General features: G+C 40.8%; 2 protein-coding genes across 2 annotated transcripts in view; one reads left to right on the top strand and one right to left on the bottom strand.

Moving 5' to 3' along the window:
• Positions 1 to 150: 150 nt before the first annotated feature.
• Positions 151 to 13,403, bottom strand: FBXO7 (F-box protein 7). The gene is made up of 9 exons (XM_052669017.1): positions 13,141 to 13,403; positions 11,267 to 11,564; positions 9,629 to 9,856; positions 8,177 to 8,318; positions 7,257 to 7,340; positions 6,062 to 6,154; positions 2,735 to 2,911; positions 2,041 to 2,078; positions 151 to 1,829 (listed from the first exon to the last, which is right to left on the bottom strand). The coding sequence occupies exons 1-9, from the start codon at positions 13,260 to 13,262 to the stop codon at positions 1,431 to 1,433; spliced, it is 1,581 nt and encodes a 526-aa protein (XP_052524977.1). The 5' UTR covers positions 13,263 to 13,403; the 3' UTR covers positions 151 to 1,430.
• The window catches only part of LOC128073252 (BPI fold-containing family C protein-like), a 26,409-nt gene continuing 15,217 nt past the window's right edge, over positions 13,332 to 24,523 (top strand). Inside the window, exons 1-2 of the mRNA XM_052667918.1 lie at positions 13,332 to 13,458; positions 20,524 to 20,671. Of these exons, the coding sequence (XP_052523878.1) occupies positions 13,332 to 13,458; positions 20,524 to 20,671 (275 nt within the window). The remainder of the gene's footprint in view (positions 13,459 to 20,523; positions 20,672 to 24,523) is intronic.

Here is a 24,523-nt window from a genome sequence, read left to right as displayed (position 1 = left end):
AGTAGGAAAAGAGAGAGAAAAAAGAAGAAAAAAAAGCATTATTTTACTCCCACAGAGTTAACAGGAGAACCTCCTGACCCAACTGAAGTCAGCTGATGTGTGAAACAAAAGACGAATCACTGAAATGTCACCTGAAAAAGCACAAAAGTATTACTGATGAAACAGCTTGTATTTAATAGGAAATGTAATTCATTGCCATTGTTTGAATTCCAAAAGGATTGCAGAAAGCAATATCAGCCGTCACAACAGTCATCGGTACCATTTACATTTTCAGAAACACTGAGATAAGCCATCTTAAAAAGAAGGAAAATAAGAAATGAAAAGTTCTAACAAAGTTTAGTTATTCCAGTCTTCCTTTAATTGAGCTTCAGTATCAAACTGCAGATCTCATCAGGAAAACTGTAACAGGGATGTTGTTAGTTGTTCATTAGTTGACAAGACAACACTTGAAAGCTCTAACATGCTACAGCATGTTTTCTTCTGTCGAGATAACTTTTGACACTGCTCTAATGAAATTAAACAGAATTCACTGAAGTAAGAATTCGTTGTTTCTCCTGCACTTCCACTGCAGCTGGGTCGACCTGTTTAATTCCTCAGTTAGGCAGGCAGAAAAAACTCATTTTTGCATCGATTTTAGTTCACGCACAGTAAATGCGGCCATGTACTACAGCTACTTATTTGTAAAGTCAACCTGTTCAAACAAGGAGAAAGACAAAAGTTTTGCTGCTGGCTCTTTGTAAAATTGCTCTGCTTCTGTTCAGACTTTTGAGTTGCACTGTAGCATGGGTTTCACTCAGCTATTTGCAAAATGAACTGATTTGCGTTCTAATATTTTCACTTAAAACAAAAAATCCCTTCCCTGTATTCTTTGTGTATTAAGCAACAACATAAAAATACTTTTTACCTAACAAAAAAAGGAAAATGCAATCTCTGAAAAAACCTATGGAAACACACCTACCACAGCAGTGGTAGTACCCTATTCTATCTGGGATGTGGTAGATATTTTGTTAAGAAAAATTATTAGCCAGGTAGATTTGAAACAAACTATTTTTTTCCTGGCAAATTAATAAAACTCTTCAAATAAGACAGAAAAAGATAGGATTTGTATTTAAAGTGCTCTTTATCTGATGCAGCAAATACTTAGTATCCTTCTAGTCTCTAAGTAGCACAGGTGATTAAAGAGGAGAGGTGGGAGGGGAACAACGTGTATTGTAAGTCATAGCCCATCTTGAAAGAGACCTTAGTGCCTGGTACAGCACTACTATCAGAACACTAACAAACCCTAACTCTGGGATCAAAACATTACCATGCAAACGAGTTCTTGCCACAATCTGAAGAGAAGGCAGATGTTAGTGCCTGGGTTTTACAACGTCCTGCAGTTAGAAAGCAAGCTCAGGAACTAGAAAATCCACTGAGGGAGAAAACAGCAATCAAATGAATGCACGGCGAACGTCCGTGGGGCGGCCCCGGCTGGGTCTAGGTGGAAACCTGTCATTGGGACCAGCTCGTCCTGGAAGCGTAGGGTTTGCTTCAGGCAAGGAACCAATGGGGTCAAAATGTGGTCTGAATGGAGGAAACTGGCCTGGTGCTTCCCCTGGGCCAGGAATGAGTGAATTAATTGGGTCTCCAATATACAGAAGCGTTGGTCTCTCACTATATTCTCCAATGATCATGGGGGGATAGATTGGGTTTGATGGGAATGGGTTGGGAGGAAAGGGGCTAGGATAAAATGGGTTGGGATGAAAGGGAATTGGATGAGGTGTAGGGGGCAGAAACATGTGCCTCCATCTCAAGGCCTCCTTCTTCTGTTTCAACTTTTTCTTGTATAGCTGCAGACAGAAACAAAAGTATTTTAAGGTTCAGTGTCTCTTATTGATGTTCATTTTCTCCTACTCCAACCAAACTCAACTTGTGTTTACGGAACACCACTTTTAAACTAAAACTTAACTCAAAACTACAGCCTCCCAAAGTCTCTGTTTTAGCCCAGAAATTTTCCCATGTAGACTAATCTCAGTGAGATTATACAGAGAAGCCACCTACTTCTTTCCAGTCAGTGTCACGAGGCCTTGCAATGGGATCTACAAGAGAAGCAGAAAGTCAAAATGAGCAACCTCTTTTAAGTAGCACTCATGCCAAGGATTTGTGGGAACATGCAGAAGGAGATGAAAAAAACATCTCTGGTCAACACATCTTCCATAGGGATAGTGTGTTTTTAAAAAATAAAGCTGTAGGACCACTCAGTATGTAATCTACTCATTCTATATAAAATACCATCTCCAAAACTTGTAGAGAATCCCAGGAATATTATTCCCATCTTTGATTTGTAACAGCATTTCTCTTTACCACCTTATTTCTTCAGTCTCTTGTGAGGAATTCTAGCAGGAATATCCCTTCTCTCTACTCTCAAATAGCTCTCTACTCTCAAATAGCCAGTACATCTAAGTAGCAAGAGCAACAGATGAAAACAACAAAAGTTTGTACCACACGATGGGTAGAACTATATGGTCCATGAGAAATGGCTCAGACAACTTTTACTATTTTTCACGACAGAAGACAGAATACCCACCTGAATTACATCTAGTCCACTGGTACTGGTTAGTATCACTAATGACTATTTGATGGCAGTATTTAAAAATCAAGAGTGGCTACCTGAGGAACCTCTAATCAAAATGTAAGACCTAATTAGCCTTGTTTACATGAGAATGAAATTGAAGGAAATGTGTATCACCATTACCTCTGAAATCTCGCAGATACATAAACCTCCACAGAAGCTGATCATTTGAAGCTGCATAAAGATCACGGCAAACAGCAGACAGAGAGATGAGTGAACGGACATCCAGAAGTCTAAAAATCCGAAGCTTCAGCTCAAGAGGGAGGACCACTAACCCAAAAACATCTGGCAAGTTCAGAGCTACAAAGTGGAGGAAATAGAAGAATTACTTAAATGGTGCAAAGCTGATGACCCTGAAGAAAAGAAGGACATCATAACCTTTCCCTTAAATCGTTCCCCTTTGATGCCTCAGTTAAACAATTTTTCTCCAAGAGCACCATGACGTGACTTCTTAGAAAACCCATCTCTTCCCCCTTGCAGTACATTTATGGAGTTCTTGAAATAGGCCAAATGGCATTTTATACTGAACACCACTGACAGCTGTAAACCCAAGAAACATGCCACATGCCTAACTATGTTTACAGGCTACACAGAACAAAGGCTAAAGGAAAAAGGTCTGCCCGATTACAAGAGTCCATAAAAAAGATATTAAATACACAGCACATGTTTCACATCAAACCTGCCCGCACTCAAGTCTAGAAGGAATTTCACTGTGTCTTCAGAATACTAAGCTACTCTTTTATGGCAGTATCTATACACAAAAAGCCTGATTTCCTACTGTTTCACAAACACCAGCTAGGATTACTTCTTCCCATTCCTTCCAAGCCCTCGATAACCAGTTACTAAGAAGACTGTTTTGGGGGTTAGACTTCCAAATACAAGGGCTGCTCCAAAATTAGTGGTTCCATTATTTTATTTTCCTTATTATTATATATTATTTCCATATATGTATATATTATTCCATAAAATATTTATCCATATTTTATTATGTTGGCCGAAGACGTTAAGAAGCAGATATCGGTAAGGCGGTAAAGCATGAGTGTACAACCTTCAGGCTTGTGTAGACTACACTGAATAAAGAGGAATTGTCTTGGGGCACATATAAAATATATAATATAGTTAATGTATATAAGTAACAAAAAAAAAATTAATTAAAAAAAGCAACAAAACATAAAACTAGTGGGATATTTGATGTTGTTTCAGTGAAACTAATGCATCAGTCCAAATCAATGAATTGGCTGCAATTCTTAACAAGTTCTCATGGTGCTCATCAGAGATTTCTGATTAAATTTTACCCTTCCTGGAATGCATTGCCAAAAAGGGATGACAGGAATAAGGTGTGATTGTGAAGCAGAGGTATTCTTCTCTGCTGAGATAGGTCTTAGAAAGTCTAGTAAAGAGACACAATCAATATCTGATTGCAATTTTATACATCCACGTGAAAATTCACAAGTAATGTATTTATGTCAACTGAAAACAGAAAAATGGCAAATATGAAAAAAAAAATTGATTTTTTTTTTTTCAATCTTCTCAAATTCCTTTATCAAAACAGAAAACTGCAAATATTTCACTGTTCACAGGACAGTTTAGCCAGTGTATCAAAATGCTTAAAATTATTCACCATAACTTCAGTTAGCATTGCACTGTGGCTCCCCTGTGTCTTGAATTCAGTGTCGACTGCACAGCGATGCTTAGCTGCTACTCAGCCATGAGTGCATGCCCAGGGCTGGGCTGGGCCGCACCGCATAGCAGGGAAGAGCCTGCCATGATGGTGTGGGGTAAGGGGTGGCTGCAGGATGAGCTATGCCAGGCTGCATGCAGCCTGTGGGCTGGACTGCCTGCAGTTCTACTGTTGAACTTTCTGTTGAACCAGTTCTACTGGTTGAGCTTTCCCACCAATATTCCCTTACATTTTGTTGCTGTGCAGCAGATGGGGAGGTCTGACAAAATGGCGTCTGAAATGGAAGTGTGTATGAAGCAAGGGTGTGCGTCACTGAATTCTTCCATGCAGAAAAAAATTGCACCCACTGACATTTATCAACATTTGCTGAACATTTATGGAGACGAAATAGTATATGTGAGTACAGTGAGGCAGCAACTGTGATGTGAAAGGCAAGCCATGTTCTGGATGGCCACACACAGCTGTCACACAATGAAACGAAGAGTGTCTTTGTCAGCTCATCATGCAAATCAGTGGGTTACACCCAGGGAACAATGTACAGAGCTGAGTGTCAGCTTCAAGGAGTTAGAAAAGATGGTGGCAACACTGGAATATTGAGAAGTTTGTGTCAGGCAGGCCCTGCCAAGGCTCATATAGGAACCAGAAAAAGGAATGTATACAAGTCTGTCAGGTCCCATTGCATCAGTACCAGGCTGACAGTGACAGCTTCCTGTTCCATTATCAATCATGAGATGTGGTGTCACCACTATGAGCCAGAGTCAAAACAGCAGTTCATAGAGCAGCGATACGTGAATTTCACATCAATAAAAAAGTTCAAGATGCAGCCCTCAATGGGCAAAGCGAGGAAAGGGATGATCCTCCTGGATTTCCTGGGACGCGCACAAACCATCAACGCTGACATCCACAACGCCACACATCACAACAGTAACTAAGCTGAAGGCTCCAACTTGCAGAGTCAGGACAGCAAGGACAACCTTTTGCATCATGGTAATGTCAGGCCCTGTGCCAGTTTAAATACAGTGGAGTACATTGCCTATCTTGGCTGCACTGTCCTGCCTCACCCATCGTACAGTTTGGATTTGGTGCCCTCTGATTTTCATCTGTTTGGACCAATGAAAGGTAGACTGCATGGGCAACATTCTTCCTAGCAATGTTGCTGTCACAGCAGCCGTGAAACAGTGGGTTACCTCCACTGGTGCAGATTTTTGACAGCATAGCATGCAGGCTCTTGGTCATAGCTAGGGAAAATGCATAGCTAATGGCAGTGACTATGTTGAAAAACAGTGTTTTGTAGCTAAGAATTTCCTCTATCAAAGAGTGTTACAGAGCTCTTCACGTCTGTTGCAGTTTACATGGAAATAAATAGGAGACATTACTTTCAGGGTGACCTACGTATAACAGTTTCACAAAGAAATGGACCAAAATACAAAACCACTCCCACAAAGTGTCTGTGGCATGTTGTTCTCATCACCAAGTATGGAAAACAGCCATTCCATCTCAGTATCCTAAGTGAGAGTAGAAAGAGGTGTTTTGTTTTTTGGTTTTTTTTTATCTTGAGCAATCAAATATTACAGATGGGAAATCATCATTATATTAACTTATTTTAAAATACAAAGATTAATTTCTTTAGAATGTCCATTTTTTTCTTACTTTCCACATACCCACCACTGAGCAGCTGCCTGAATTGTTTCTAACACTTCTCCCTAAAGACTTTGCACAGACTCCCTCCCTTTCTGCCATTCACAAAAATTAAGTATCATCTCTCTCACCTTGTCGGGCAGCAGCCAGAAGAGAATAAACCAGCTGGTCTTTAAAGAGACGAGATAATTTCTGAAGGTCTTTGTAAACACCCGCAACCTTTTCTATCAAATCAGAGAGATAAAAAGCTTAATTTCAAGAGGTTATAATGCAATGATTACGCAAGAGCAGAAAAACCATGGCTTTCTTATCAACAGAATGGTGATCTGCCTGTCATCTTGATGGGCCCAGGTTTGCAACAAGTGTGTAACAACCATGGAATCGCAATTTATTGAGAAACTACTGCCTACATCCGTGGTAAGGCTAGGCTACCCCGTGGCCTTAAAAAGCAACATTAAGAGAAATACATGAGTTCTCCAAAAACTGGCTCTCAAGCTGTCAGAGCTTGTTTTATCGGATTTCAAAGCCCAGGTGGCACACGCCTATGCTATAAATGTCTGCAACATTCATTTTTTTGACAAGAATGCTTTTCCATCCTGTTATCCTAAGAAAGAAGAGCTAGAAGGCTCTACCATTATCCTGGACATGTCAGTGCTCAGTTATTCCTCTACAGCCTTTTGACTGGCCTCATACATCAGTGACTGGAGATCTGAGAGACACAGTGTAGGACACCAAGTCATCCTCAACTGGCAACAAAGAGGTTCATTCATACATCGTAAAACAAAAGGCTAGTCAGGCCTCTGCTCACAAAGGATCCACATCCATCTGTCCTTCTCCTCCCCCACCTTAGTACTCCTCTAATTTTGGCTTTCTGGAGAGAGCTGTGTGGTTGGCACCTATTTTATAACATAAATAACAGTTACAGTGTCGCAGTAAGAAGGTAGGTATCACCAGCCTCTAAAGTCCTGACCAGCAGGGGAAAAAAAAGAGGGTCTAATCCAGCACTGCTGCCTCAGAAATTTAGATTTACATTTAGGACTTCATAAATAACAGGCACTAGGGACAAAGCATGACTCAATCTTTGCAAAATCCTTTCTTTATTCAGTTAATCAAAGAAATTCAAATTATTTTAGCAGCAAAATACAAGTAAATGACTATACTCTGAATTCCTTTTACTATAAAGCGATAGCCCATCTAAAGAGTGATCACATTTTTATTATGTCTTGCTAATTTTTGCCCACTTAGTCCTCCACTTACTATCCTTACTTATTACATCACTTACCTACTTCCCAGTTTACTATTATCAGTATTATTGCTCATGCATACCTGGTTCCTGAAAGCAAACAAAGGATGCTGGCAGCAGCTGTATTCTCTTCACACCTTTAATCTCTCTGTTGATTTTTAATGTTGCTGCAAACATCAAAAGAAAAAAAAAAAAAAGAGATATTTCAAAATTGAAAACATACTGAGAGACAGCCAAGACCACTTCATTACTGCTTTACTCTCAGAGGTGCTTTAATTTTCTCCCTTACCAGCTCCTGTCAAGGAAAATACCAATGACAGCTAGCAGTTAGATAAAGAGAAATTTCAGAAAATCAGAAAAGAACTTCTAATTGAAAAGAATAACCAAAGATATTGGTGACAAATATTGTCTTCAACAATTATATAACATGGAAAGAGATCTAATAGAGCTAGGAGTGGTACATAACGAGCCATTGTAATAAACCAGTCATTGAAGACATACCAATTCAGATATTATAAACTCTAGGAAGAACTTCAACAGCTTAAAACACATATGGTTTTTGAGACCACAGTGAGAATGTTCATGTGTCTCAGTAAGGACAGAAAAGAACACACCTCAGAACTAAGGAATATGGTAGTCTAGAAATGGTTTAAATCTTGCAAAGAGTATGAGACTAAATAAAATGGATGAAATCCATCTCTTTTTAGTATTTATTAATGTATACCACAGTTCCAATGAAATGAGATAAAACCCGTATTTTTACAACACTGTAATCAAAATGCTAACTGAATTCCCCAAACATTATTCCATTCTCATTAGAGAGAAATAAGTTTATACTGAGGCAAGAAATGTCAAGAATTTTCTGCATCAGGAAGTGGCATCTCTTGCACCTCATCAATCTGGATAATGACGTGATTCCAAAGAAGTTTATGTAAGTCTTCTCTTGCTAAGTAATGCTGATATTTAGCAACCTATATCCAGAATAAAAACTTTACTAATTTACCATTAATAACAACAAGATCTCCCAAAGGCACACAAGTCAAACCAGCAGAACCCTCTTCGCAAAGGGGATGCGTGTACTGTAGCTTGTAAACACCATTCCCTCTCCATTTCTCTGGCATAGACACTGCCTTGGCTTCTGTCCCCTGAAAATACACAGATAATACTGTCATATCTGCAGATGGAAAAAGAGGACTTTTTAGCAGTTTGAAAATGCCAGAACTGTGTTTGCAATTCAGATCTTCAGTTTAGTCCCAATCTACATTACGATACAGACTATAACTGCATGAGTATGTACTTTTTTCCCCCAAACCTATCAGCAAATCTAAGGACAAGTTTAGCAATTTCTGTTTTATGCCACTTTCTGGCAAAGTTATTCAGCATGTAGACTTATACTCACTGTGTAAGTCTGCACTTCACTCTACCATTCATTCCAACATTCTGATAACTCCTGAATGTATGTTAATTTTCTGCATTTAAAACATCTTATTGCACCTTTTCTGCCATCTCTGACAGGACTTGAAGGTCATAGCTTGAAAACAATTTGAAAATCTCAGTGGATTAACAATTTTCCTTTCAATTTCAGTATGAAAATACTCGGACGGAGTCCCACAGAAAGAGATACACATAACCACAAGGACGAGCAGGGTCTCTCTTTCTTCTTAAACTTGCACAAAAATTATCTTCCAAGTCCACAAATTGAAATAAACTTTGCTCTCTATGGCAAATGTGTTCACTGGACAGTACTGTAGCCTATTGTTAACAAATTAATTAAACTGATATTTGTCAAACAGACCTAATTCCATGTGCTTTTAGCACCACCAGGGAAAACAAGACACTACCTTCTCTGGTAACAAGTATTTTATGTTCAGTCACATAATAGTAAACATGTAATGCAAGCTGCACAAAAACCTAAAGGGAAAAGATGATCTCACTGTACAGAGACAAAACCACAGGTGATTAAGTATGAAGTCTATTAAGTCTAGATACCTCCAGACATTAGTGAAACCAAAGGCTAACCGAACCCTGCTGAAGATGATGTAAGTTAGATTACAATAGTCAGGTAGACCTAGGCCTTGTTAGCCACCACTTTAACTGTAGCCTATTGAGATTATACTCATGTTGAGGACAGCACTATAATGAAGTGCTACAATCCAAGCACATCTACACAAGCTTAACAGTAAAAAGCAGAAATGGGAGGTTATCAGATGAGTTTCAGTTGAGGACTGTGAGGAACATGGAGGCAGGCCTCTTTTACACCTAAAAGCTGCTCTAGTGTTTAGCATTAAGCCATACTTGCCAGTCAGAGATGCTGATACTTCAGCCAACTGGGCTGCTGACTGTATACAAACAGCCTGATGCAGATCTCTAGAGGCACCTTGCATTACAGGTTCTTATAATATTCTACAGTTCTCTCCCGCTGACCGAGACATTTCCTTTTTGGTTGTGCACATACCTGAGGTACATAGCCTGTCTCCATCATGAGAAGATGTACTAGGACAATCAAGGCATCAGTGGCACTGGTACACTCAGCAGAAAGGTAGAGCACCTCTAAGGAATGCGGAATCTCTCCGTCAGCAGCCTCACTGCACAGCATAGGTTCGGAAGGATAGGAACCGGCACCTTCATCCAGATCAGCATCTTCTGGGACTAATCCAGAAGGAAATTCTAGGCTGGATCCTGCCTTCAAGAGATCACAAAAGATACATGCAGAAAATTATAGTATCAGTATTACTGGTCTGTCTGGCAGTCTTCGTGGGCACCAGGTCTACACTACAGATCTCCCATGTAACTTTTACAGTCTCAATTCATCTCCATTTCCTAGCATCCCACCTGGAGACTGGGATTATATTCACAGCCTCTGTATTTTTTCAATATTTATAATGCAAGTTTTTAATAAAAAAAGGTCTGTCGTTTTCTTGCCAACTGATAATAACTTATAAAACATTCATCGGAATTCTTGCAACGCTTACAGGAACAATTACTGTGGTACTTCAGCAAGAAACCAACATCATGAACTCAGACTGCTCGCAAATACAATAGGCTTAAGTAGCTATAAGAATCATTAACAGAATGCATCTGCTGACATTTCAGAAAGATTGTGGCTTTACTGTTGTTTCCTTTCTTGCGTTGGCTTGCATGCCCACAGCATCAATGTACTAGGGACACTTTACTCCTGGAAGAATCTATGGGACAATGGTCCAACTATATTCTTCTTCACTACTCAGAATTTTTTGGATCCTAAATCTTAATTCCTATACTTTGAAATAATGCTTTATACATACGTTTAGCAATATTTCTCATTAAAAAGTTGTAGTAAGTGATATTATTTTTATTTTTTTTTTACAACTAATCCAAAATCAAAGAACAAATAAGCAGATTCTCAAGCTCCTGTCTAGGTAGGGACAAAATCATATAATGAGATAGGCACCAAGCAGCATGGCACCTAGTGTCTCTTCTAGAAAGACTACTTTCACCATGGGACTCAGCATCGGGCAGATGCAGTTATCTGTTCAACTATTCTACCTACAGGCACAAACAAAGCACTGAATAATATGCAAAAGACATGCCTATTAACTGGAAATAGGTGTGTGGGTTCATACAATAGTACACTTCTGAAGCACTGGCAGGAGCCACCTGTCTAACTTCATGCACAGGATAGACAGATCTATCATTCCAAGCAGACCACCTGAATCATAGAGAACTGTTGTAACCATGAGAAAGGAATCACCCACTCAACTTGTGAGTGGTATTTCAGTATTTGCTGCATTTCTGTGGTACCTGAAGTAATTTTTTTCAAGGAAGCGCTGAGGCAGCTAATACTCATAACTTCCTTAAACAAAGTGCATGTTCCAGCAAAAGACATGCAATTCTGTAAAAATGTAAAACCCAAAACATCTCACGATACCTGTTGGAACTGGGACATAACTAGTACATGATGAACACAGACTTCCATCCAAATAACTGGCAAATATCAGACAATCATAAGGAGGCAAATATTCTGAAGAGATTCTTTGTTATGCAGTGCATCACCTGATGTAAGATACCTCATTTTTTGTCTTCTGTCATACAAGCCCATTGTCAATGTGCTTACCCTACTGTCACTCTTCTGAGCTTCCACTTGAGCTTTCTGGTTGTCAGACTGTTCATTCTGCCTTTCTTCTTTTGGACTGTCAGCTGGACTTTTGGGAGTCAAGGTGGATGTCTCACGACCATTCTGAAGTGAGGGAGGACTTGAAGATGAGGCAGGAGGTAGGCTGGATTTGGCGTGTGTTTCTTCTAGTAATAAACATATCAAATCACCAGGAACAATCCCATATGAAGCTAAAGTCTTCTCGTCTTCTGTAAGAGCATCCTTGCCATTCAGTGTTATTGAAAACTCTGTATCACAACTGCAAAATGACAGAATAAGGAAACACGGTTAGCTGCATTTGAATAGCTGTACACAGAGGTATAGTTAGAAAAACATACTGTGATCTACAAATTTTATTCCTTTGGGTTTTAATCCATCAGTAAGGTTCAACAAGGGCAAGCATAGCGTCCTACACCTGGGGAGGAATGTCCGCATGTATCAGTACAGGTGAGGGGCTGACCTCCTGGAAAGGAGCTCTGTGGAGAAGGACCTGGGTGTCCTGGTGGGCAACAGGCTGGCCATGAGCCAGCAGTGTGCCCTTGTGGCCCAGAAGGCCACTGGCATTGCAAGGAGCGTGGCCAGCAAGTCAAAGGAAGTTATCCTCTCCTCTGCTCTGCTGAGGCCACAACTGGAGTGCTGTGTTCTGGGCAGCCCAGTTCAAGAAAGTCAGGAAATTTCTAAGAGGGGCCAGCAAAGCGCCAATGAGACAGTGAAGGGCATGAAGCATCTCCCATATCAGAAAAGGCTGAGAGCCTTGGCACCACTCCGTTTGGAGAAGTCTTGATGGCAGAATCTTATTAATGCTGATAAGAATCTAATGGGCAAGAGTCAAGTGGATGGGGTCAGGCTCTTTTCAGTGGTGCCCTGCATCAGAACAACAGACACAAACTGGAATGTGGGAAATTCCACAAGAACTTGAGGAAAAACTTCCTTACTATGAGAGTGACAGAGCAGTGGAACAAGCTGTTCAGAGGGGTAGTGGAGTCTCCTTCCCTGGAGATACTCAAAAACCACCTAATTGCTTTCCTGTGTAAGCTACTGTAAGGAACCTGCTTTAGCAGGGCACTGGATTAGATGACCTCCAGAAGTCCCTGCCAAACCATGTAATTCTGTAATACTCAGCAATACGTAATAGCAAGAGTGAGGAAATAACTAAAGTTTGAAGCTTTTCCCCTGTTTCTCTCCACGTACACTTTAATGGAAGCTGCCTGATAAGTATCACAATTGCCCATAAAAGCATTACAAGGGAAAGCAAAGGGTCACTGAACCTGAGCCTTTCAGCTGCCTCAGGAATGGGCCACTTCTGGAGGTGTTTAACAGCTGAGGCAACAGGTTTGACCGTGGAGACTGCCATGAGTTCCTCACACCTGAAACCTTCTGTGCTGTCTGAACGCCCCCCCTCTATACTATGTGAAATAGACACCCTGCCGAACACTCTGTGAGACGAAGGCCACACAGCAGCGCTCAATCAGCTCCAACAGTCACAACCCATATTCCAGAGGCTAGCACTCCCCACAGTACGCCCTCCTTCCTCGCTCTGCTGCTGACAACCGTACAGCAAAACTCTTCGGAAGTTTTTATTAAGTTTCGCCTTACAACCGTTCGGATCGCGCTCCTATATGAGGGTAGACGCCTCGCCAAGCCCGAAGCCAGGCCGTGCGCAACTCCCACACCCCTACGGACCCCTCCCCGCAGGGGGCGGCAGCGCCACATCCCGAGCAGAGTGAGGAGGAAGAGAGAAATGGGCCGGGCCGCCCCGACCCCACCCAGCATGGTACGGCCCCGCTCTCCGGCCGCCCCCCCGCCGCCGCGGGATGGTTCGCTCCGCGCACTACCTGTAGCCCCAGGCGGGTAGCAGGGCCCGGCGGAGCTGCGCGCGCAGCTCCCCCAGCGTTGGCTCCGCCCCCTCCAGCTCCAGCGGCGCCGTTCGCTTCTGCAGCCGCACGCGAAGCTTCATGGCTGGCGGGGCCAACGAGGCCGAGCGCCCGCCCGCTTGACGCTCGGTGCGGGCCCCCGCCGGCTAACGATGGTGGCGGGCGGCGGGCGCAAGGGCTGCCGGGGCGTGGCGGTGTTTGGGTTGGCGCGGAGCCGCCTCAGCCTCCGGCCGGCCCCGCCTCCGACCGGCCCCGCCCCGGCTGAGGAGCTGTTGCTCGGTTTGTCAAGATGGCCGCCGCCGGTGGCGCGGTGTGCGGGTTGCTGTTGCGCATGCGGGCGCGCACGCGTGGTATGCTGTGGCGGGGAGGTAGGACATAGGAAGGCGGTTGTCAGCACGGTGCTAACTAAACTACGTCCATCAACGGCAAGGAGGGAAATGAGAGCGCACAGAAAGGGCACCGTGAGCACTGTGCCTGAGTCTTGGAGGAGGTTGGCTCTGCAATGTGTCGTGCTCCTTCAGCATCGCGACCATTTTTGCAATGGCTGTGGATACCCTCCTCTGTTTTGCTTTTGAGTGTTGATCCTCTCACAGCCACCTCCCCTGTTTCCACTGTGCTGTTCTGAGAAATAAACGTTCATTGCTTTATTTTCAGCAGAAGCACCATGTTAGCCACTTGCACAAGCTAAAGAAGCGTGAAGTGAGCTGCTTCTGTTCCTCAGAACCTGGCTGCACTAATTGATGCTTGTTAGTTAATCAGCTAATAAGCATTTCTGCTGCCGTTCTGACAGTTTTTCCTTTGAATTTTGTAAGTCATGCCACAGGTTCAGACATGCTCTGCCCGCAGCTCTCAATATTAAACAGGAGAAACTGAGAAACGAAAGGCTGAAATGGTATGCAGAGCTTCCATGTTGGCCTGTGCCCATTTCAGATGGCCCAAGTCCACTGCCTTATTTTTGTAATAAAAGGGAAATTATGTGATGAATGAATTTCTGTGCTATTTTGATTTTCTTTTGTCTGTAGGGGAGGGAATTCCAGTAATCAAGTCTGAAACTGACCTCAGACCAGAGTGCCTCTGGTCAAGGCGCTTTACAAAAATAGTATGGAAATCATTGAACCATAAAATGGTTTAGGTCAGAAGAGACCTTGAAGATCACTGATTTCCCACCCTGTGTCATGGGCAGGGCTGCCACCCTCCAGAGCTGAGGTTGCCCAAAACCCCATCCAACCTGGCCTTGAGTGCCTCCAGAGATGGGGCACCCACAGCTCTGTGCAGCTGTGCCACTGCCTCACTGCCCTCTGAGTAAAGAACTTCTTCCTAACATCTAACCTAAAGCTTGCTTCTTTTACTTTAAAGGCATTTCCCCTTGTCCTGTACGAAGTCGCTCCTCTTCCTGCTTATAACCTCCCTTCAAATACTGGAAGGCTGCAATGAGTTCAGCCTGGAGCTTTCTGCAGGCTGAACCAACCTAACTCCCTCAGCCTTTTTTTGCAGAAAAGGTACTCCAGCCCTCCAATCTTCGTGGCTCTCCTTGGGACCCACTCCAGCAGCTCCAGATTCTTCTTGTTTTGGGGGCCCCAGGTCTGGATGCAGTACTTCTGTGCTTACAGGTTTGAATAAATGGTTGTATACAAGAGTTTTGGCTTTCAGCATGGTTTACATTATCAAGATTGGTAACTTTTATTAGTCTAATCCTTTAAAAAAGACTATACAATATAGTGACAAAAGAAAGCTCTTTGTCAGCATTAAGTAGCTGAAAATATGATTTTCATGGTTTTCATGAAATCAACATAATTTTGCAATTCAAGTACCCCACACACATGTGGTTAGTGTAAAAAATAATAGAAAGAATTTCACCAAAGAAGTCAAACTATTGAGAGCCCTAATGGTAAAATTTATCTTGAGAAACTTAAAACTTAATATAGCTCCAGACCTGTTGACCTGCAGTCAACTTCCCATGGCAGGGGAGAACTATAAAAAGTAAAGGTCTCTTTGGATCATTTGCAAACCTTATGGAATATTTTTTTCTGAAAGCTGAGTGCAGTAATAAAGAGTGAACCAGTGGACCTTTTCCAGTGTTTTTCTTTCTATACTTACTACTGCAAAGAGTGTGTTTTATAAAATATAAAAAATATACATTAAGCTGTAGGATTCTGATATTTTGAATGGCAGAAGAGGTGGGATGAGCAGATGGACATGGAGAAAGCAGTATCATCAGGAGATCTGAAAATCCAGGGTACCATTCCGAGTGTGACACTGTCAGGGATGTTCTGATCTAAGCCAGTGGAAAGAACCTCCTGGCTTCTTGCAGCTTGACGGTGGTCAACTTTACTCCTAAAATGTATTTGAAATTCTTTATACTGGTATTGTATATCTAACACCATTAGCGAAGCTCTGCTTTACAACATCTCAGGTTGGCTGCTGGCCCTTACTCAGCATCCTTACACAGAACCTTCATGTGGTTCTTAACTGCTCTACTCCTGATGAAAATCTTAGCCATACAGAGCGCAGGACCTTCCAGTAGGCTTTCAAGGATTTGCTACATTGCTTTAAGCCCTTTTCGCTACCACCATGTTTTCCTCAGTTTGTGACTTAAGAGATTGCAGTGTAGATTTTTATAGTAAGAGGAGGCAGTGGGGCCATTGACAGCCATTCTGTTTCCTAAGCCTACAGAAAGCACTTTTTTGTGCTGTCACTTGGCATGGAGACTCACTCACAGTGCTTCTTGCATAAGGTCTCATGAGTGTCACCATTTCTGTGAATGACTCCTCCTCGGAAGGAACTGAATATGTCACATTCCAAAGTGGCCATCTAACTGTTACTGGACATGAAAAAGCAGCAGCCAGTGCTGCCTGTCAACATCAAAGTAGGGAAGTTGTCTCTATTTAGGATGACCCAGCAGCACTGCATGGTATACAACTACACAGGCAAGGTTATAGGTATGATGCACTGCCATGTGGGCTAGTGGGTGAGAAAATCATAGAATCATAGAATCATAGAATCACCAAGGTTGGAAAAGACCTAAAAGATCATCCAGTCCAACTGTTCACCTATTATCAATAGCTCCCACTAAACCACATCCCTCAACACAACATCCAGTCTTTCCTTGAACACCCCCAGGTTCGGTGACTCCACCACCTCCCTGGGCAGTCCATTCCAGTGCCTGACCACCCTTTCCAAAAAGTAATACTTCCTAATGTCCAGCCTAAATCTCCCCTGCCGTAGCTTGAAAACATTCCCTCTGGTCCTATCACTAAAAATACCCCCAAACAGAGTAATTGTGAACATGTCTGCACAAATCTAAAAGCAGTTTTGCTGCAAAGGATAATCCAAAAAAGGGACTGCTTACTGTGATTGATTATATCAAACACTGCAGAGTAACATCTGATATATGATTACATGTTACCTTAGGCAAACCCACTTGTATTAATTGCGTGTATGATCCTTGTACAGGTAGAACCTAGGAAAGGTATCATAAAAAGCACAGCTTCCAGTGGTGGTAGGTGCATGTCCTAGGCAGCACAGGAAAGAGTTCTTCCATTATTATCTGCAATTGCCATGAATTGGGATAGTGTCTTCATTTTGCTGTTAATAGGTAACTCCATGCCAGAATTGGCATCCAGGAATCTACTCATGGGATATCTGTCTACTGTGCTGGTAGAAAAAAATACTCTACTGTATAATTTATTTTGCTTTCCTTCATCATTCTTGACCAAAGATCAAAGTACTCCTCTACTGGAGGCTGTAAAAAATTTGACAGAGGTGTCCAAATCAGGAATGTCCTTCAGGACATCCTTCAGGACCAACTGGTCGCTATACCGTCTTTCCTCCAGAGCTGTCAGCTATGATGTGAGAACCTTAGATTGGAGAGGATCCTGAGTTGCAGAATATATGATCTTACATATCTTAGGCAATCATGTCCTATGTAAGATTTTATGAGTTTATCAAGGAAATCTTAGGGTCCTTGAAGATCAGACTACCTCTCACAAGTACCTGCTTTTGTTCTTTATATATTTCTTTTCACTACTGAGCTACTGAGAGCTATGTGCAGAGCAAAATTCTTTGGAGTTACACCTCAGAAACAGAGTTTGATATCTTTGCATTAGCAACACCCTTGCAATTCTTAGCTGTGAGGCCAGTGTGCAGTGTGAGAACACCAACTTTGTTAAATAAACTTTGTTAAAAGTGAATCAAGTAGTCCTGGTTCAGGTGCTAAGACAGGACAGTTACAGCAGACAGGAATGCAAACTAAATGGATTAAAACAGTGGAAAGTGTGTGTTTGTTTTCCATCAGTTCATCAGACAACTGCCTTTCAACATAATTATACATCATCAATGAGTTCTGTGTAGGCACTGCAGCTATGGGTGTTGGTTTGGTTTGGTTGTTTTTTTCTGTGGTCCAGCACAGATTAGTAGCAGCTCTCTGGCAGCTACACTCCAAGGCTTTCTAGTGGCAGTAGGGAGCAGAAGATCACCTGCTTTTATGTCCTTTAGCAAACTTCCCTGTATCATTTGTTGGATACTTTAAGCATTCCTGGCAATATCTCCTTCCCAGTAACCATATAAATGTTGTATTCCTTTTCCCTTGAGTGATTTTCTGTATGGAATATCATTGTATAGGAAGGGTTAAAAACATGAAGCTATTGAGTCATTTTGATTTGATATTGCAGAGTGAGCTGCAGAAAGCATACCTATTCCTGAGCGTGCTGCTGAGTAACTGGAAGAAATGGAACAAGGAGGAAACTGAAAAGTCTAATCCCAGTTCTGTGCTAACAGCAGAGAGATTGTGAAACTAAGTGCTCTTTCTGGAGTGCAGGTTGGGTTTATGCTGTTTTTTTACTGTTGCATGTGAGAACTGTTTGTTTTGTGTTTCTTAACTATTCTTCCCTGAATTTTTGGAAGTGAAAAAAATTCTTTTGTGGGCAGTGATTGAAAAGTTTATTCAGGGCCAACGTAAGACATTGACAGCATTCTTTCTCAGGGATATTCTAAAGGTTGATCAATTTAAGATGGTGTGTTTTATGGCTGTGTTAAATGTGTTAAACAAGACAATAATAGTGACTTTTTTTTTTTTTTTTGTATCAAAGGCTTTGATTCTCAGTGAAACTTCAGCTGTTATCTTTATTGCAAGTTTCATTTAAGCTGTTTTGCAGACTTCACAAGGGAGAACTCTAATATCTGCATTCCAGTGAGAAGAGTACTTCATCAGGGTGAGACAAGTACACAGGCTGAAGCAAAACAGTTTTTCATCTTTTTTCTTTATTTAAGATACTTGAACACTCTATCTCTGAAAAGACAAAAGAATTAAGAGAATTATTTATAGAGAGGAGTTGCTTGATACGTGCTCAGTTACTGAAGATAAAAATCAGAGCAATTTGTCTATCATCTGTTGTGATTAGCAATGAAATTGGCAGCTCTTATTTAGATTATCAGGCAGCTGATATCTTCCACCTCCTTAGTTTTGTCTGCTGTGGTCATCTGACTAAGCTTGTACAATCAACCCTGGCATATAACAGAGGCTTTGGTCTTTGATGAAATTGAGAATATCAGCCTTGGAGTGTGAATGTAAAGCTTGTTGATTTGAGAAAACAATATGAAGTGATACCATCTTCTCACACCATGAAAGTTCAGTTTGTTCTTTCAGTTTCACACTTGGGATACATTTAAGATATTAACAAAAGCATGTAACTACAAAGAGAAGAAGTAACTAAGGTTGCTGTTTTCTGTTCCTCAGTGGGAGTGAAATTCAATGACAGTGAGGTACCTCACCTATGTTAGTGCTGCTAGCAATCCTTTTAGATAAGCTAGGTAAATATCTAGTATATATCTGCCTTATTTAATGATAGAAAAATCTATCTTTTTGTTTTTATATTGATTTTTAATTGACTCCATAGAATTAGGCTAGAAAAAGTGACATTTGCAAGAAAAGCTAAGACTTTTGGAAAAATGCTAGAGTTTGTGACTCCAGCTGGCTGTTTTATGTAACACTGCTATCTTAAATTCTTCATATTGTGTTGATTAAAATAGAGAAAAGAAGCATAAAAACTAGAGATGGAAAGACCACGTAAAGAAGAATTTTCCAAATTTGTCTCAATTTGGATCATATTTTCGGATTTATCTGTTTTTTTGTTTGTTTTTTGCTTGCTTTTCCCAAAACCACTTTTTCTTGCATGGAATTTCTGGGGTGATTTCAGAAGTATTTCATGATTTATATGATTTTCTATTATTCTTATCTATGATTTCTATGATTTTTAAGGATGCCTTCAGATAACTGTTATCAGAACAACACTGATAAAGCATTTTGTCTATTTTACAGTTCAGAAGTCCCATGAAGAGCAGTATTTTATGAGCTACTGTACTGTACTGTACTGTACTGATTTGTAGCTGTTCGAAGTCTGGTCTCATTAGTATTAATTCCAGCAAAGACGTAAGACTATCAAAGGTTTGGAGGAGGGAGTTACATGTTTCTTTGTTTGTTTTGTTATACATTTGTATGTTTTCTGGTTTTGTACATAAGTAGATACGATCACAGCCTTACACATTGGAAAAGTGTGATCTGGTCTCCTCAGTGTTAAGGCCAGTGTAAAATCACCATAGACCCCTAAAAAAATTCCACTCAGCACTTGTTATACTTGAGTTATCATAAGAAACAACATTCAATTTGTAGGGAATCGAACAGTGCCTGTCACTGGTAGTGAAAATCATGATGAATGCAAGTTTTGAACAAAGAAACCTTACTTCTGTAAGTGTAAAAGAAAAAAAACCAAAAAAACTGATTTGTCACTGCTTTTGTGAAGCTGTGTTTCATGTTTGTGTCCCACCACGTAGTGTCTTACTTGCTTTGCCTTCAGACACACTCGCTATACTGTGGTATGCCATGTGATCACTATGTAATTCTTGTACATGTTTTGAATTAACCATTGCACTGCCCTCTTAGAAGCTGATTTGATCAGTGTTTGGATTAAGTCAGAAGTTTGTCTATCTATATGAAAAGGGCATTGGCTTTTAGGAGGACAGATGTTTCTCAGCTGGTATTGTTCTGTCATGCTCACTCTTCAGGAGCTAGGATATGGTAAAATAAACCAGCTGAAACATGGGTGAGAGGAAAGCATAGTGGAGCAGAACCATGCAATCTCACCAATAAGTGATGCCTACTGGAGTGCTGTCCAGTTAATCACTGCTCCCACAATGACCACTCTGTGCAGTGAAATCACCAGCTAAACCTCTCATGGGTATCCACCCTTGTCCTCGTTTCCTGGAGGGAACAGTGACAGATAAAGATTTTTTGTGACTCATGGTATGCATCATTTACAATCACGTTTGCATCATAAATGTTCTTAACAGGTCCCAGTAACAAAGGTGAGAAGATGCAAAAGATGTGGTATTCTTTCCTGCCCTGTTTGCTCTTTTTACAACTTGAAGCTAATCCTGGTCTTAAAGTGAGAATTACTCAGAAAGGGCTGGATTATGGTATGTCTGTCATTACCACAAGGTAATTTACGATAAATATTCTATGTACAGAATATGGTTCTGTAAAAAGGGTGCAGTGTAGAAGTCTGGTCCTTAAATACTGAAACAGAATATATTCCTTTTGTCACCTTGCAGCAGAACACCCTTTGTCCCTTCTTTCTCTTAGTCTCTTTTTTGGACTGAAGGTACAAATTTATCCTCGAATTTGGGACCGCATGCTCCTGCAGTCCAACAGTGTTTCTATTACACTTCTTATATTTATCTACTGTCTTAGAACTAGAATGAGATGGTCATATAATTGTTTCTTTTTAAAAAGTGCTAACACCTTCATTGAAAGTGTGATATTGAATTGAAGATAATCAACATATAATTGAGAAAAAAGAAAGCTTATGATCTTGGAATGGGCATGTAACTGCACACTTTTACTGTCATTCTTCTATTTGAGGTGAGATAGAATCTGCACGTGCTGTTCTTAAAAAAAAAAAAAAAAAATCTAGCAACCATCTGCTGTAATTTTGACCCCTAACAGAACATCAGCGATCTTGTACATGGCACTCCTAACCTCTAGAGTGTATTTTCCTTACTCTTTCTATTCAGGCTAGCTCTCACTGCCTCCTGCTGAAGGTGTAGTCTGTGGGTGTGGAGGGCACTCAGTACAATTTCAATTGTTTACAGAATTAATATTAATACTAAAGGTTAACAAGGTACTGATTCAGCAAAGGCTGGGTCATGCTAAGGATTAATCATTACTTATGTACTGAACACACTGACAGCTAGACAATGGACTTGTGAGATGAAAAGTAGAAGCTTGAGGCTTATGAGTTCAAGATGAAAGTGAGGATCAGGTCTACTTATTTCTCTGTATGAACATTGTTTTTAAGGCTTTTGGGGAGTTAAGAAGTGCAGGGCAAACATCAGTCATCCAAAACAGAACTGTTCTTTGTATCTCTTTATGAAATGCCAGGAAAAGCACTCCCTAGGCATCTCTGTTGCCTTTGGAAATGAAAATTCAGTCTGCTATTTCTTAATATGAGCCCAGCAGTAAGCATGGCTTTCAAGTGCCAAAGTTATAGACTAACTCTGGGTTAGCCGTTGGGGGTAAGAACAGACATTGACAGTGACTCTGCCAATGGTATTTCTTGTATTTGAAAAGTGTGGTGCCTGTCACGGAATCATAGAATTGCTCAAGTTGGAAAAGACCTTAAAGATCATCAAGTCCAACTGCAACCTAACCATACTACCCTAACTCTAACAAAACCTCTGCTAAATCATGTATTTTCCTTTAACATGAGATTTGAAGGCTGAATCAATAGATCCTCCCTGCTCACCCGTTCTGCCAGAACTTTGAGAGAGACTCCATTTGAGGTCACTGGCTGCTCTCATTTAGAACCATAAGTGAGCTTTAGGGTATTTCTGTGAAACAGAGTCTACGTTTTTGCTTTTGAAGAAGGAATTTCCAGGGAATCATCATGAATTATCATTTATTGTCATTGTTTGCTTTTTTAATTACTGAATTCTAGGGGGGGAAAGGGGAGGAGGGTTCTTTATTCAGCAGCTGTGAGGCTCTAAAGATAAAGAAACTCCTGTAAAAATGTATTTGACATACCAACACTTCATATGCATATGTTCACACTTCTTACATAAGTAAGGACTATGCATGTTGGTCATCTTGTCACTTAACAGGCCTCTTCAATCAACAGATGTAAGACAATCTGAGAGAAATGTGATGACCAAGTATTTCCAAGGTTATCCACACTGTGTGTGAAGTGAAGGAAGTATAACAGTTTCAAATAATTGGTAAGAGTTCTAGAATGTAAAATGCAAGTCAAGATCACTGTGATCTTGAATTGAATGATTCATATGGGGACAACAGATGCAGACATGTAAGTAGTTGAAAAGAGGTCTAGGTAAGGGTTTAAGAACGGGACAGTTTTCAGAACTATGTTAAAAGTGATTGAATTATTTGTCAGTATATCTGGACCTTTGCATGCCATAATCTGGCCTACAAGGTATCTGATTTCCTCTGTCCCACTGTAGGTAGGAAGATTGGGATAGAACTACTGAAGCAAAGAGTACTGAAAGAGACCTTCCCAAGCTGGAGTGGGCAGGAGAGTTTCTCCGTTGTGAAGGTGAATTATACAATCTCAAGGTAAGTGAAGAAAATGCATTTCAAAGTTTTAGGATGCAGCACAGTAATAATTACACAGCCTTTTTTTATTACTGTTCAGTACAAAACTTTAATGGTTCATCTAACTGCTGAAACAGTTTTAAAAGTATTTCACAGAATCACAGAATCATAGGAGTTGGAAGAGACCCCTGGAGACATCTAGTCCAATCCCCTGCTAAAGCAGGTTGCCCACAGTAGGTTCCACAGGAAAGTGTCTGGGTGGGTTTTGAATATTTCCAGAGAACAAGACTCCACAGCCTCTCTGGGTAGTTTGTTCCAGAGCTCGGCCACCCTCAAAGAAAAGAATTTTTTTCTCATGTTCATATTTTTTCCTTCTACCATGCTCAGAGATGAGCTTTAGAGGGCCTCTGAAAGAGCAGTTTGTCTGTTTTATTAGTTGATTTGTTTCAGAGTTTGGGGCAACGGCAGTTGTACACGTGGATATGACACAGTGGGAAAAATGTGTGGAATAAAGGGAAAAACTAGTGTTCTTAACCATCTGCTACTATGAAGGAGATGTAGCAGAGAAGGTGATTTGTTTGAGTTTCATGAGGGAAAAGCCATCACGAAACAATAAGATGAAAATGTGTGCATGGGGATGATGTATCTGAGTTAATGGGACAGGAAGATGACTTTTGCAGAATCTTTTTGTGTAGATTTACAATGGCTAAAATAGCATTTTCATTAGGTAAGGCTCTACTCTTATTTCCTGCTGAGGAAAGTTGTGTGCTGGGAACAGCCTGTGGAATAAAAGATCTATGGAGCTTTCTACAATATTCCCAAACAAGGAAAGTAATAGAAAAACACGTTGTTTTACAGCCTTCATTTCCATCTTTCTGTTTAAGCTTTTTCAATATACAGTAACAAAAAAAAAGCCAGTAATTTCTGACCTTTTAATACTACTTCCAAGTAAAGTTCTGCTGCCCAGTAATATTTTACTTCATTTTTTCTTCATATCAATTTCATTTATTATAAATTACCCAGAGCAAAAAATAACAATGTGGGAGACTTCACATACTTTGTGCTGAATAGGACCTGCATCCTCTACTAACATCTGATATTTCAGTAATGTTCTAAAATATATATTACTAATATTCATCGTATTATAGTATCCTTGGGACCTTAATTTTTGCACATCTGAGAAAACTGGACTTGGACAACCTGAATAAGAAAAAAACTATGGGGGGTGGTGGGATGTCTTACTGCACATCTTTCACTGTCTGCTGGGTGTTGATTATGGAGAATGTGGAGACAGATTCTTCCTGGAGGTACCCAGTGAGGAGATAATGGGTAGCAGACACAAGTTGCATCAAGAAAATCTTCAGTTAGAAGAAAATTGCTAAGGAGAAGCAGAGCAAGAACAGGGAGGTTGGAGAATCTCCATCCTTGGAGATGTTCATGCTCAAATGAACAGGGCCCTTAGTTGGCCTGGCTTGGATTAGGGCATGATCCAGAAGATCTTAAGGTTCCTTCCAACCTAAGTTGAAGTGATCTTCAAAATCACAGTGGGTTCTCCCAACCAGTTATTCCCTTCCCAGTACACAATCTGATCTCACCTCACTGAAAACAGGATTAATTAGGCCAACCTTAATGTTGCCCAAGATGTTTTTGAAAAAGTATGTTCATTGTCACTAAACCTAGCTAGTACCTCCAGTCCCAGGTAAGCAGATGAAAGTCAGTCATTTCAGAGATCTCTGCCAGATAGCA

The sequence above is a fragment of the Tympanuchus pallidicinctus genome, unplaced genomic scaffold, assembly GCF_026119805.1.
Source record: "Tympanuchus pallidicinctus isolate F22 unplaced genomic scaffold, pur_lepc_1.0 scaffold8, whole genome shotgun sequence".
NCBI classification, from domain to species: domain Eukaryota; kingdom Metazoa; phylum Chordata; class Aves; order Galliformes; family Phasianidae; genus Tympanuchus; species Tympanuchus pallidicinctus.
Note: the sequence above shows the minus strand (reverse complement) of the source record. Positions and strands in the feature narration are given on the sequence as shown.

Excerpts from the sequence above, each read along its gene's own strand:
- FBXO7 (XM_052669017.1), bottom strand. The coding sequence starts at position 13,262 with ATGAAGCTTCGCGTGCGGCTGCAGAAGCGAACGGCGCCGCTGGAGCTG. Across the intron at positions 7,341-8,176 it reads AGATCTTGTTGTTATTAATG|CAACATTAAAAATCAACAGA; the intron begins GTAAATTAGTAA and ends TGATGTTTGCAG. Across the intron at positions 1,830-2,040 it reads GTGACACTGACTGGAAAGAA|CTATACAAGAAAAAGTTGAA; the intron begins GTAGGTGGCTTC and ends TTCTGTCTGCAG.